The 14,772-nt window shown below is 33.1% G+C and overlaps 1 protein-coding gene across 1 annotated transcript; it reads left to right on the top strand.

Annotated features, from left to right (window-relative positions):
- The first annotated feature begins 5,835 nt into the window (after positions 1–5,835).
- LOC121476893 (coiled-coil domain-containing protein 70-like) lies at positions 5,836–6,615 on the top strand. Its single transcript, XM_041731055.1, has one exon. It carries the CDS (start codon positions 5,836–5,838, stop codon positions 6,613–6,615), a length of 780 nt encoding a protein of 259 aa, XP_041586989.1.
- The last annotated feature ends 8,157 nt before the right edge of the window (positions 6,616–14,772 follow it).

Genomic DNA, 14,772 nt, shown 5'->3' with positions numbered 1-14,772 from the left:
TAGTCAAAGGTTAAAATAAATTAAAAGTCTGAAACCAGATAATTCAACTACAAATTGATAAACAGATGTTCAGAAAAAGCTTGAAAGCTTGGAAACTTTCTAAAATGATGTTATTATATATGGCATTTGTTTTCCTTTAATTGAGTCTGTGTCTTCTATTTCTAATAAACAGCTAAGAAGTCATTTTATTTGCCTCTCTTTCCCCTATTTATTTAAATCATACCAAAAGCAAGACCATCCTGAAGCTTATGATTTATCAGAAGAGATCTCAGAGAATATATTTGCCAACAATGGGCACAGTAATTTGACCAAGAATTTTGAGAAATTTTGAAACACAGTAAATTTTCTGAATCAAAGAACTAGAAAAACAGTGTCATTTGATACAGCTGTAAAGATATTCTATAAAGTTCTTTTCACTATAAGCAAATTAAAAACAAAAGGATGGGGATCCCTGGGTGGCGCAGCGGTTTGGCGCCTGCCTTTGGCCCAGGGCGCGATCCTGGAGACCCGGGATCGAATCCCACATCAGGCTCCCAGTGCATGGAGCCTGCTTCTCCCTCTGCCTGTGTCTCTGCCTCTCTCTCTCTCTCTCTCTCTCTCTCTCTCTCTCTCTCTCTGTGACTATCATAAATAAATAAAAATTAAAAAAAAAACAACAAAAAAACAAAAGGATGATGATAGTGGATGATGGTAATTCACTGATTATGGGCTAGGCAAACTTCTAAGTTCTTTACATGTATTTTATTGTATCTACATAAGAACATGGTTAGATATTCCTTACTAGACAGTTGATGAAATGAAGAAAAAAAATCAGTAAGTTGTCCAAGATAACATTGCTATTAAGTGGTAGACTTCTATAAAAATAATTAAATTATAAGTAGATCAATTTGCACATGAATTCATTCTCTTGCCTTTTTACATTATTATTTTCATTTTAATAAATCATACCTGCAGAAAAGTTTATAAATCATGTGGGCTGCTCTATGAATGATCAAAAAATGAACAAACTAATTGAATCCCCACTTATAACCAAAATTGAACACACCATCACCCCAATAGTAGCACATCCCTACTCTCAGAAGTAACTTCTACTTTTTACTTATAATATCATACATTATTGCATGATTTGGGATCTTATTTAAATGAACTCATATATGGTATATATTGTTTATTCACTTGACTTTATTGTTTGTGAGATTCATCAGCTTTGTTCCATGGAGCAAATGTTCATGAATATGTGGGTCTGCTTCTTAGCTCCTATTCTGAACCATGGTTTACCGATCTTTCCTTGAATTGACACTATACAATTTATTTTAGTATATGAATTTTTAAATATCATTTTTTCATCATAAATGTATTCTTAAATCCCTATGCCCTATTTCCCCAATTCCCCTGACCCACCTCCCCTCTGGTAACCATTGACTTATTCTCTATAGCTAAGAGTCTGTTTCTTGGTTTGTCTATCCCCCTCCCTCTTTTCTTTCCCTTTGCTCATTTTTTTTCTTAAATTCCACATATGAGTGAGATCATATAGTATTTGTCTGTCTCTAACCAACTTAGTTGGCTTAGCATTATACTTTCTAGCTGTATCCACATCATCACAAATGGCAAGATTTAATTTTTAATATTTCAGTGTGTGTGTGTGTGTGTGTGTGTGTATCACATGTTCTCTATCCATTCACATCAGTGGATTCAGGCCCTTTTCATAGTTTGGCTATTGTAAATGATGCTGCAATAAATATAGGGGTATATGTATCCTTTAAGCTAGCGTTTTTGTATTCTGAGGGTAAGTACTGAGTATTGCAATGCCTGGATCATAGGGTAGTTCTATTTTTAATTTTTTGAGGAATCTCCATACTCTTTTCCATAATGGCTGCACCTGTTTGCATTCTTACCAACAATGTAAGAGAGCTCCTTTTCCTCCACATCCTCACCAACACTGGTTATTTCTTATGTTTTTGATTTTAGCCATTCTCACAGGCATCAGATGATCTGTCATTGTGGTTTTGATTTGCATTTCCCTGATGATGAGTGATGTTGAGAATCTTTTCCATGTGTCTGTTGGCCATCTGTATGTCTTCTTTGGAAAAATGTCTGTTCACGTCTTTTGCCCATTTTTTAATTAGAATATTTGTTTTTTGGGTATTGAGTTGTACCAATTCTTTATATATTTTAGATACTAATCCTTTATCAGATATATCTTATTTGCAAATATCTTTTCCCATTCAATAGACTATATTTTAGTTTTGTTGATTGTTTCCTTCACTGTGCAGAGCTTTTTATTTTGATGTAGTCACAATAGTTTATTTCTGCTTTTATTCCCTTGCCTTAGGAAATATATCTAGAAAAACATTGCTATTACCGATGTCAAAGACTACTGCTTGTGCTCTCTTCAAGGATTTTTATGGTTTCTGGTCTCACATTTAGGTCATTAATTATTTTGAGTTTATTTTTATGTATGATGAAAGAAAGTGGTCCAGTTTTCCCAACACCATTTGTTGAAGAGACTTTTTCCCATTGTATATTCATTCTTTCTTCGTTAGAGATTGACTATATAACTGTGGTTTATTTCTGGGTTTTTTGTTCTATTCCATTGATCCATGTGTCTATTTTAATACCTACTTTTCCATATAGCTTTTTATTTTTTCCATTTTCATTTTTTTATTTTTTAAAGATTTTATTTTATTCATGAAAGACACACAGAGAGAGAGACAGGTAGAGACACAGGCAGAGGGAGAAGCAGGCTCCACATAGGGAGCCGGACGTGGGACTCAATCCCAGGTCTCCAGGATCACGCCCTGGACTGAAGGCCGTGCTAAACCGCTGAGCCACCTGGGCTGCCCTCCATATAGCTTTTTAAAAAGATGAACCTGTTTTCAAGATTGTCATGGCTTTTCCTGGCTCTTTATATTTCAGTAGAAATATCAGAATCAATTTTTCAATTTATACATGCACATCTGCACAAACTCCTGGGATTCTTTTTCAAGGGGAGCCACTGAACATATAAATCAATTTGAGAAAACTTTACAACTTTCCAATACTGAATCTTCCAATCATAAATGTGGTTTATTCTTCCTTTTTACTTATATCTCTAGAATTTCTCTCAATAATTTTTATGTTTCTATTTAGATGTCTTGCACAGATTTATATTCACAAGTTTTATCTGCTGATATAAATGATATATAACTACAAAATTCATTTTCCAATTGTTTCTTGGTTAAATATATGTAAATAGAACTGAATTCTAGATTCACCTATATCCAATAAGCTTGCTAAGTCATATTTAAATTTAATTGCTTAGCTATTGTATTATAAATGTTTGCAATATTATTTGCAAAGTATGAGAGCTTCTTATTTCTCCAATCTTGTATATTTTATCTTGCAGCAATAAGGAACTCCAGAACATGAAAAATGAAAATGGTAGCAGTGGGCATCCTTATGTATTTGTGATCTATTGGTATTTCATTATCTGGTATGCCCCTGTAGGTTTTTGTTTGTTTGTTTTGTTTTGTTTTCAAATCATAATTGAATTAAGTTCTTTTCTATTCCTATGACATTAAGAGAACATTGTTAGTGGTGACAATTGTGGTGACAATTTTTGGCTTAGTTTTGGTTTTTAATCATGAAACTGTGCTAAGTTTTGCTTTATCAAATGCTTTTCTCTGAATCTCCTGACATCACTTTTCTCAATTGGGCACAAGCTGTAAGTTTTCTGCTTTGGTCTGTAAGTGTAGAATGACATTAGTTGATTTCCCAGTGTTAACTCAATCTTACATTCATGAATTAAACCCAATTTGGTGATAATATATCATTTATTTTATGTGTCATTGGTGTCCTTATCTTTTGTTTAGGATTTTTACAACTCTGTTTATGAGATACTTTAGGCTATAGTTTTTCTTTCTTGTAATATCCTTGTAAGATTTTTATATAAGGTGATGTGGTCTCAAAAAGAGTTGTTAATTTTTTTCTTCTATCATCTGAAAAAATTCAGGGATATATTAATAATATTTCTTCCTTAGACATTTGGAAGAATTCACTGATGAAACCATCTGGGTCTACAGTTAATTTGAGGAAAAATTTTAAATTATGAATTCAATTTATCCAATAGATCAGAGCTACAGAGATTTTTTTCTTCCTTCCTAGTTTGCCCTTAAACCTCAAAAGTTATTCATTCCAATATAGAATGTCCAGAGCTACTTATCTTTTGGAACTCTTTCTGAATCTTTAGCTACCATGGTAGCAATAGCAAAAAAGCAGAAACACTAATATAAAGAAGTTGGCACATAATCACATAAAATACTTTCTCAGTTCAATTATAGCTAGAGATGATCAAAGGGATATTTCACTCTCACCAAGTTAAAAACAAAGAAATTGAAAACCTTCACATGGATCTTCTTAATTTTACATTAACTCTCATTCCATGCTATTATGTTTTACTATTTTTAAGTTAAATACAGAGTTCGGAATGTGTGAGAAAAAATACTTTTTCTTCAACCTTGTTAATCAGATATTATGTGAGCAGCTACTAAAAAACCTGATACAGTGAATAAATTGGCAAATCTTAATCAGAGGTGAGTGGTTTTGCCTTATACATGCTATTACATATTCCATTTTCAAGCTTATACCTTAAACTAAGTACACACTTAGAAGTTTAGTTAAAACATAACATGTATGTAAATACAAATATTTTAATATTTCATCAAAAGTTTGCATTTTAAAAAATTATATTCTTTTGCTTTATATTCTAGCAATGAAGTATATTGAATAATATAAAATTTATCTTAGATAAGATTATTAGAATTAAAATGCTACTAGTGCTGTTTCCTTGGTATAACATATATATTTATTTTATAATAAGTATTCAGCAGTGATTGTAAAATCATTTAAAATACTTTCACCTTTGATTGTATGGTGTTTCCTAATATTTGTTGATTCTAGGATAAAGTTACTTTATAATAACAAAACTTAAAATTTGAAATTAATTGCAATTATTTACATCAGAGCAAGGACTAAATAAACATTCATTTAATAATATGGAAAAGCATTAAATATAACCTTATATTTTAATTTACATTTTTCCTGAAATATACACCAAATAAACAGCCAAACACTATACATAGCACCCATTATCTCATTAGTGTCAACACTGTGTGACATCACTATAGATGACATAAAATGTTGCCTAGTTGTTTTCTAGTACTAAGAGGATTCAGGCTTGTTGGGAATTTAGAGACAACAGAAATGTAAGCATGAATGTTTGTTTAAATATCTGATAACACTACTAAATATCTAAGTAAATATGGCAAAATTATGGTGTATAACTTCTTTGGAAAATGTTTTCTAATTCTTACAAAGCCAGAAGTGTTTTTATAAATACATGGTATTTTTTCACATCAATAACCGGTAATATAATTATAAATAATGAATAGATTAGAGGATGAATTAATAGCTTGGTAGAAGTACTTGAACTCAGAGCTTACCTCAGTTTAACACAACAATATGTTAACCTTGATCAATATTCAACACGTAACCTAGAATTATTAATTTGCAATTTACATGTGTTGAGATTTAAACTTTGTTACATCATCCTGATAGTTAAATTACTGAATTGTCTTCATATTTTGACTGTTTTTCTCTTGCAGTGGACCTGACTGAGCCTTGTTTAGATCCCTGCTATATTACTTGTACAAGTCAATACAACAACCAATTCTATATGAAGAAACTTGCAACAAATTTAGGACCATTTTTTTTTCGTAAATATCATTAGTTCACCTTTGTCTGAACCCAGAATATTCGAAGTATATATATTTTTCTCAGATAAAACACTAAGAAATAATGGCTGTCTCTCAATCAAAGTGGATAAATAGAGACAGAATATTGCACTTGTTTTCATCTGTTTTCTCTTGTACCCAAGATCAAAATAAGCTCAAACATGAGTCTCACGAGGTCGAAAAAAATCTTCAGAGAGACAATAAGGTGTCCAGGGATGAGAACAAGGCTCTTAGGAAAGAAAAAAAATCCCTCTGGGGAGAAAATAAAGCTCTTCGACAAGAAAACAAAGCCTTCCAAATGGACCAGTTGATCCCGGAGGTAAATCAATCCTTGAGAGAGCAAAACGAGGTCCTATGGAAGTTTAAAAATGTGATCTTAGAGAGCCAAAATCCAGCAGGGGAAAAAATCAATGCTTTGAACACAGAAAGAAAGTTTTATTGGCAACAGAATCGAGGCCTAAAAGCTCAGATCAAGGCTCTCAGAGAACAGGAGAAGGCCTTTCAGACTGAGGCAAAAGCTCTTCAGGAAGAAATAAGGTCTCTCCATGAGGAGATAAAAGCCTTGAAACACCAGGAGAGAGCAATCAAGATGGAGGAACAAGCCCTGATGAAAGAAGGAATAGCAATAGAGATGGAAGAAAAAGCTCTGTGGGAGGAGGAAAAGGCTCTTCGTAAGGAGAACACGGCTCTTAGAGAAGAAAACCGAGCTCTTCAAGTGGAGGAAAAAGCCCTTCTGGAAGAGGCAAAGGTCCTTGAGGAGTGGAATAAGATTCTTCAAGTTCACACTTGCCGGAAAAAAAGCACAAGAATAAAACAAAGCAAAAGAATTGATTTGAAGATGTAACCAGCGAACCACGAAGACCATTGACATTCCAGTAAAAACAATTAAAACTTTTGAAGGTGAAATACTATTGTTGGGATTGAAGTCAAAAGCCTGGAAATTTACAATACTCAGTATCTGGTCCTGGAAACTAAATAAAGTTCTGAAAAATTAAAAAAAAAAAGGAAATGATTGTTTTGGGTTTACTTAGACTTCACACTACTATTAGAGGCATATATTATTCTAGAATAATTTGCAAAGATGTATTGCTTAAAAGGTGACACTGAATAGACAAGGGGATTGACCTTTACTTTCAAAGACATTGGATGAATATTGTAAGAAATTAACAGCACAGTGGAAATATTTGTCTCAAAACTTGCTCTTGAATTATGAATAGAGCAAAATATAAAGTTTTACATACTTCATTCATAGGTATTGTAAAAAATAGATATAAATAGTATAGAACATCCTGCCTATTTATGCTTATTTTGGTGATCTAGTTGAGGAGGCCAACCAAATAACAAGAGGAATTCTAAAAATAGTCGATAACACAAAAATTTTGTGTTCCGCAGCTTCCCACTCTCTATTTTTCCTTTCAGTTATCATCCTCCTTTTGCTTGCTGGGAGGGAGGTTGTTCTACCTAACCAATGTGTTAAAGAAAGCAAAGAAGGAGTGAGAGAACAAGCTTAAAACAGGGGTTTCAGAGTTTGGAATGTGAATGTGTGAAGCAGTTCATAATGGATGCAAATTGGGAAAGGAAAATATGGATTTTTCATAAGTGTTAATGTTGATAATGGATCTAATCGAATGCTCTTAAAAAATAATTATGCAAAAAGTTGCAGAACACTAGAGTACCAACTGCATAGAGGGTTCATGCCATATCTTATTTTTCACCATTGCAAATTTGGGCACTAAATTCAGGGTAAATGTTTATTTTTTAAAAAATATAACTGAAGTTGTATCTCATTCTGATTATCATCTGGTGTCCAGGAATGGGAGAATAAGAGAACTACGGGAAGGGAACACTTCTTTGTCTTCCCTAGGTATTGCCACATCTGTAAAAGACCAAGATACATTTATCGAATACCTATAATTAGCACTATTAAGATGTTTACAACTTAGGTATAAAAAGTGAAACAATCATATCCCCTGATTTTAATGATTCCACAGAGTATAAAAGAAGATAAAATGTTATTACTTTATCCTTTAAGAAAGACTATCTACCTGAAAACAGTTTGCTGATCACTGCTTCTTGGGACTTATATGTATTACAAACACCATCTAAATAATCAGCCTTGGAAAAGATTAAAAAGTAAAGTTTGTAGATATATGCTTGACTGATGTGTGTTTTAATCGGGAGAGAGAAGAAATGCAAAGCCTGTATCATTGTTTCTAACTTGAAAGATATGGAAGAAGTCTGCAGGCAGGAGATTGGCCAACTTCATGTTCTAGGGATTTACGAATATGTAGCTTTATTGCCTACATATTAATTTTGATAATGTTCACAGAAGAGTCCTTGTCCTGCAAATTCCTTCTGTAGTATTTAGGGGAAATAAACTATTTTACTTTTTGGTGATGAGGTTAGAAGAGTGGTGTCCATGTGGTGGGTATAGTTATCAGTGGCTCCTCTTAGTGAGAGAGCTGTCATTATTGCATCATAGTTAAATCAGCAGCAACTCAGGCTAATGTGTAGGCTTATTACGTACTGATCAGAATTTCAATATCTCCTCTTTGAATTCAGATGCTAACTTGAAAATTGGCACTGCTATGAAGAAATTTTGATTTATCTTTATAGTCCACTCTACAGTGAGAAATTATGTAAGTAGGGAATAGGTTAAAACAACTTATGTTGATATCACCTATCATAATATCTGATGTTTTACCCTTACTAATCAAAAGTTTCTCCTGAAATGCCCAGTTACCATATTTATGAAACACTATATTGAAATTTATATTTTCCCATATAAGTTGGATGCATTTACATGTACATTAAAAAGCTTCCATATTTTTTGTTAGATGTTAATCTCGTGGGTATTTTATGTTAAAAAGAGGAAATACTTTTGGATGAAAAGTAAGGGCATTTTGATGCTCACAATGCAGGAACTTCAGTGTATATGAACTTTCTTTCTTTGTTGTTCTAGATCTTCCCTCATGGTTTCCAGAAAGGATAGTCACCTGAATACCTAATGTTCCCAATGGAACTGCCCTTCCTCCAGGTCAGTAGTCATTAATTACAGAAGAGAACAGTTGCATGGCTGCTCCAAATAACTACTTAGAGATTACTGATAGCTCAGCTTTCTTTAAGGCACCATCAGGTCAAAACTTACATACTAATCTTCATTTATTTAAGTTCCAGGATCTCAGGTCCATCCTTCTTCACTTTGATTTATACTCTATGATACTCTATATAACCACTGATATATCCCAATTTCACGTCCATCCTCACCCTCTTGAATATTTTATCAAACCTCCAATATCTTTACTTCTTTTCTGTAAGTTCCTTTGTCTTCTTAATCTAAAAGACTCCATTGATAGCACTTGCCTAGTATGCCTTGCAAGTGAAGCTTTTAGGCACTAGCAAAGATGGAGCTAATGTAGGTTTCTTCATGTCTTCATTTACAAAAATTTTATCTTGTTTCCTCTTACAAAAGAATTTGTTTCAATGAAGCACATATGAGATATACTTCTATGTTATATAATACTTCATATTCAGACTTTTTGTTTGATCTCATTCAGACATTAAAACCTTTGGAATTTGGCTTACAATATTTCTTTTCTCCCCTCCTGCTTTTACCTCTTCTGTATGACTTCAAACTTCATGTAGAGAATTAGTCCAGAAATGTGCCACTCAGCATCTCGGATCTTATTTCCAAAAACTATTTCCTCCGTATCACCTTGGTTTCCACCCTCATTGTCATACCTGACACCTTTATTATTGGCAAGAACACTGATTCTGACTTAATTCTCTGGCTACTTTAGAGTGATATTTTCCTGCAGGAATACTAGTCTCCTGTTCACTGTAGTTCCTGTAATGTACCCTACTTAGTCCCAGCCCCTGGTCCACAGAAACCACCTTTATTATCAATCCCTGTAGGTCTTTTCATTGGCAGAGATCTACAAGAATAAGCCAAAGCTATTGCTATATTATTTGAAAATAGTGAGACAAGATATTCAAGGACTGAGTGGTACTGAAGTCTGCTCAGAGAGACTGTTAATAATTGGCTTAAAGGGTGGACTGTACACATCTTTTCCCAACTTGGCATTCATGATGTCACATTGGTATCTTCAACTTTGTATACCATGAATTAAGGGTTTATTTACTTATTTATTATTTAGTTAGTAAAGCTAGTTGTTAAACACTAACGCAAAGTCAAAGTTCTTGAAAATTGCTTAAAGAAAACAATAAAATCTAGATGTTTTATAATCCCTGAATTTGTACACTCTAGTGAATACTGTCCAATTAATTTCAGATATTGATAACATTAGTTATTTATCTTTTGAACAAATTTCATAAGACATTAATGATCTATAATTTGTTGACCATGATTCATATTTTAAACAGAAAAAAATAAGTGGATAATTGAAACAATGAAGTAAGACCTTTTTTCCTCTAAAGCACTATTATTATTTTAATTTTATCAAGGCAAATATTTTAATATTTATGTAACTACTTAAGAATCATGTACTCACATTTTACTGTTCTTAAGAAATATAATTAGTATATAATTTTGTAATGGGGAATGAAAAGCAAAAAGTAATTGGAAAATTGAAGAAATTTGGTAGGAAACAGAATATATCACCAGCTATTTTATGTGCAGGACGCCATACCGTATGGTCAGAGACTGTAATAGGCCAGACAGCAATCCCAAGAAAGTGGCTCACTAGGGATCTCCAAAAAGAAATCACTGTATAGTTAAAGATGCTAGGAAAATATTAGGGCTGTCCAAAATTATAGATTTTTGCACTGAATGAGGTCTGATAAACTAAATTTAATTCATAGTAAAAAGCCAAAGGACACACAGTTGGATCAACAAAGGAGAATGTATTTAGGGCTATTTATTTTACTAAATAAAAATAAAATGAAACAAATAATCATGATTCAGCTAATTTTGATATTTGTATTACTTCTGAAAAAATCAACTAAAAAGATATGTTTACTCAACAATATTAAAGTAGAATATTTAGTATTATACATGATTCTGCTCTAACCTTTATTTTTAAATTCTAAAATTATTGGATGTATCTTTGAGACAGTAAAATTATATGTATTATAGATGTTTTTTACACCTCCTAAAAATATCTAACAACATTCAGCTTATAGAAGCTATCACTAATACCAATGCATAGTGGAAATTTTTAATATCTTTGATAAAATTCAAACCTTTGTGATTTAAGCTCATTATAATATAAAACTAGAGGTAAAATTTGAATCACTACAACACATAGTGCCATAACAAATGAGATCAAAAGAACCTCTAGAAATCTTTTCTATGAATACTAAGGATTCAATTTCCCAAGTGTGATAGTTTGCAAAAACAGATCTATTATGTCACCTCTCCTTATGTTCCTTCTAATTGTTCTCCCACTCTGAACCCTAGCTAAACCACCTGATTTACTTTAACTAAGGAGATGTGAACAAATGACATAAGCAGAACCTCAACGAAATACTTACCTATTTCTACTTATATGCTTCTATCTCTACCATTGCTCTCAGAGCATTCCTGGGCTGGTTTGCTTTGAGGTTTGCTTTGAGACGAGGTAGAAGACTCGTCAAGCAGATGCAATTTCTACCAGACATCCCACTAGAGGCCAACAGCCATCTAAGCACAGGCATGTGCACTAGTCCAGCATAAACCAACAACCATCTGAGCACAGGCATGTGCACTAGTCCAGAATAAACCAAAAGAACCCAGAAAAGCCAAGTCTAAATTACCAAACCACAGTCCTATGTGCCAAATAAATGCTTATTAATTTTAGAAACTGATATGGGGCTTGTTATAAATCTGATAGAGACAATAAAGACAATAAGCATCTGATAAACTGAAATTTTTGTCTTCCTTCTGTTATTTTATGATATTTGTTTGAAAATTCTAATATTTAAAAAATTGTCATTTTCAGTTAAGCAATGACATGTTTTGCTGTATACAATTATAATAGTAAATTCACTGATAAATTAATTGCTTTATATGCATTTTATCAAATCAGAAAAATGTCATGGTCAAGTGAAAACTGCAGTGATGATATTATTCAAAATTTTCATAAGCTCTTCAACTTAAATGAAATAATGCTATTAGTAAATGGAATTTCAGAATACTGTATTTTAAGTACTTTAAACTGAAAATAAGTTGACATGTGTTACTAATTATTTATATATGACATTTAAAAAGTGCAAGTGCTTTAAAGTACATTTAAATCGTACCTCTAATCTGCATTCAACCTAGGAAAAAATCAGACATATATTCTGGAAGATTATCTTAATACTCATTTAACAGAAATTATATGAAAGGGGCCAATTTAAATTTTTTTAAAAGATTTATTTATTTATTTATTTATTTATTTATTTATTTATTTATTATACATTGAGAGAGAGAGACAGAGAGAGAGAGTGAGGCAGAGACACAGGAGGAGGGAGAAGCAGGCTCCATGCCGGGAGCCTGACGTGGGACTCGATCCGGGACTCCAGGATTGCGCCTTGGGCCAAAGGCAGGCGCCAAACCGTTAAGCCACCCAGGGATCCCCCCAGTTTAATTCTAGAAAACTGGGTTAGTCTAGACTAGCTTCATCTATTTTTCTGAGAGACATAGCCAATTATTAAATCAGAGATAATATGTATGTTTTTGAATGGCTTCACAACCAACCACTTTTCTCCTACAATAGCATCAAGTCATGTGTTCCACAGTTCCTGAACCAATCTTAAAGTAGGCAGTACAGTACTAGGTAAACTTTGGAATTAAGTTAAATACCACAGATATCAGATATGAGAGCCAACAACAGTCACTGTGTTTCCAAGTCACCTTTACTGATGACATGTCCAAAAATTTGGTTTTCCAGAGACAAACTTCCATATAGCCACCTGTATAGTACAGAAAGTGAGTCCAAAATCTGATGCAGGTATATAAAGGAATTTAAAAAATGATAAGTGTTATCTAATACACTGAATAAAAGATGAATTAGCCACTTAGTGATTTTCAAAATAGATTATCTCATAAAGTGAAGTTAAGCACATTCTCCACTTCTTTCCATCACTACCAACAAAACACACCATTTTTTGAATGGGTATGTGAAATATCTATACATCAATATCTGTACCCATATGCATTGGTTTGCATGGGCTGCTATAATGAAGTATCACAGATTGGAGGTTTTAAATAACAAATTTATTTCCTCATTCTTCTGGAGCTTACAAGTCTAAGATCAAAATGTTGGCAGGATTGTGATCTGAGGTGTCTCTTCTTGGCTTCTTATGGTCATCTTCTGTGTCTTCACATAGTCTTCCCTTTGTGTGTGACTATGTTTTAATGTTTCTTATATGGACATCAGGCATATTGGATTAGGACCTACTCGTGTGACTTCATTTTACCTTAATTACCTCACTCAAGTCCCTATCTCCAAATGCTGTTACATTCTAAAGTATTGGGGGTTGGGAACTCAGCATACAGATTTTTTTTTTTCAGCATACAGATTTAAGTAGAATACACTTCAGCCCATAACACCACACATAAGACACAGATATACTCCAAAATACATGACATTGTAATATAACACAAAAAACATATCATCATAAAAAAGAAAGTCTAGAATCTATACAAAAAGGAAGAGTTATATATTTGTTAAAATAAAAAACAAAGAAAAACTCCCCATGGTAAAATTTATGATTAGCAAAATGGAGGAATATACAAAGATTCAGAAAAGCAGTTGCAAAACACACCTCATATTATCTCCTCAAAAAAGCTCTAAATATTAATATGAAGAAAACAAAGATCCTTGGAGAAAGAATACAATCAGGACCAGGGCAAAATGGAGAAGGAAAATCAATATATTAGATTTCCATTCCTCACAAATCATGTCTTTCTGAGCTTGATATATATCCTTTGGATACTGTACCTAATCCTACTAAGCATTTCTGAGTGAAGATCAGCTTCTCTGGTCAAGACAGATTTTCTCAACTACCATATTCCATTCTGTAGAGTAAGCTGAGATGCTGACTTCCCTTTTCTAGCTGGTCTCAATGGCTTAAACTGCTCTCTTGACATCATCAAGATGGCTGATAGTACTATCAGAGGAGGAAAGTCCAAGTTGGCAGGGGATTGGTTACTCTAGCTCACTTCTGGGAAATGGGGACTCACTCACAGCCTCTTGCCATTACCTGCTGTCTCAGATGACTGTCTTAGTAGTATCAGTGGTCTGTATGAATACATCAAAAAGAGAGCAAACTGGAGATTCAAGTTTCCAACCTTGAGTATCTATATGACATCTCTAGGATACAGTAGTATCATGAAGAATGTTTCTGACCCAGCCTTGAGCTATAATGCTTTTTAACTATCCAGGGCAATTAAACTGCAAGATTGTTGAGGCACACTCTTAAATATATGCCTCAGGCACATGGTTGAATTACTGAAGTGAGTTAGTTACTCTCCTGGTGAGTGGGTCTTACAGATTCTTTATAATCACAGCTCTATATCACTTTTTCCTTCCTAATAAAGGAGTTCTTTTTAATTCTCACAAAACCCTATGAGCTAGGAAGACATTATATACTAGTTTTGGCATACGTAAAAATCTCAGGTTCCATCCCTTAACATGAATAGCAACTGAGTTGTTATTTTGTAACATGGAATTGTGCCACTATAAGGACCCTTTCCAAACTGTTCCATGCCCTACCTATAGTGATATACCATGTCAATCCAAGGACTATTGATAATCCTTTTAGGTCTTGATTTTAGATAATTTTTTATCCCACTCAAAGTGGATGAATTGATATATTAGCACTCAAAAGCATCCCTAAAATTTTGGCTTTTTGAAATTTCACGATAATGAGGACATTTTTACATAATTTATCATGAATTGTAGACAATTCTCTTCCTAAAGACTCATTTTTTTGTCTTTATCACAATATAATTACTTAATATCATCCTTCTATATACACTTTAAATACCACAACATTAACATACCTTAAAGCTTTA

This window comes from Vulpes lagopus, chromosome 16 (assembly GCF_018345385.1).
Source record: "Vulpes lagopus strain Blue_001 chromosome 16, ASM1834538v1, whole genome shotgun sequence".
Classification (NCBI taxonomy): domain Eukaryota; kingdom Metazoa; phylum Chordata; class Mammalia; order Carnivora; family Canidae; genus Vulpes; species Vulpes lagopus.
Note: the sequence above shows the minus strand (reverse complement) of the source record. Positions and strands in the feature narration are given on the sequence as shown.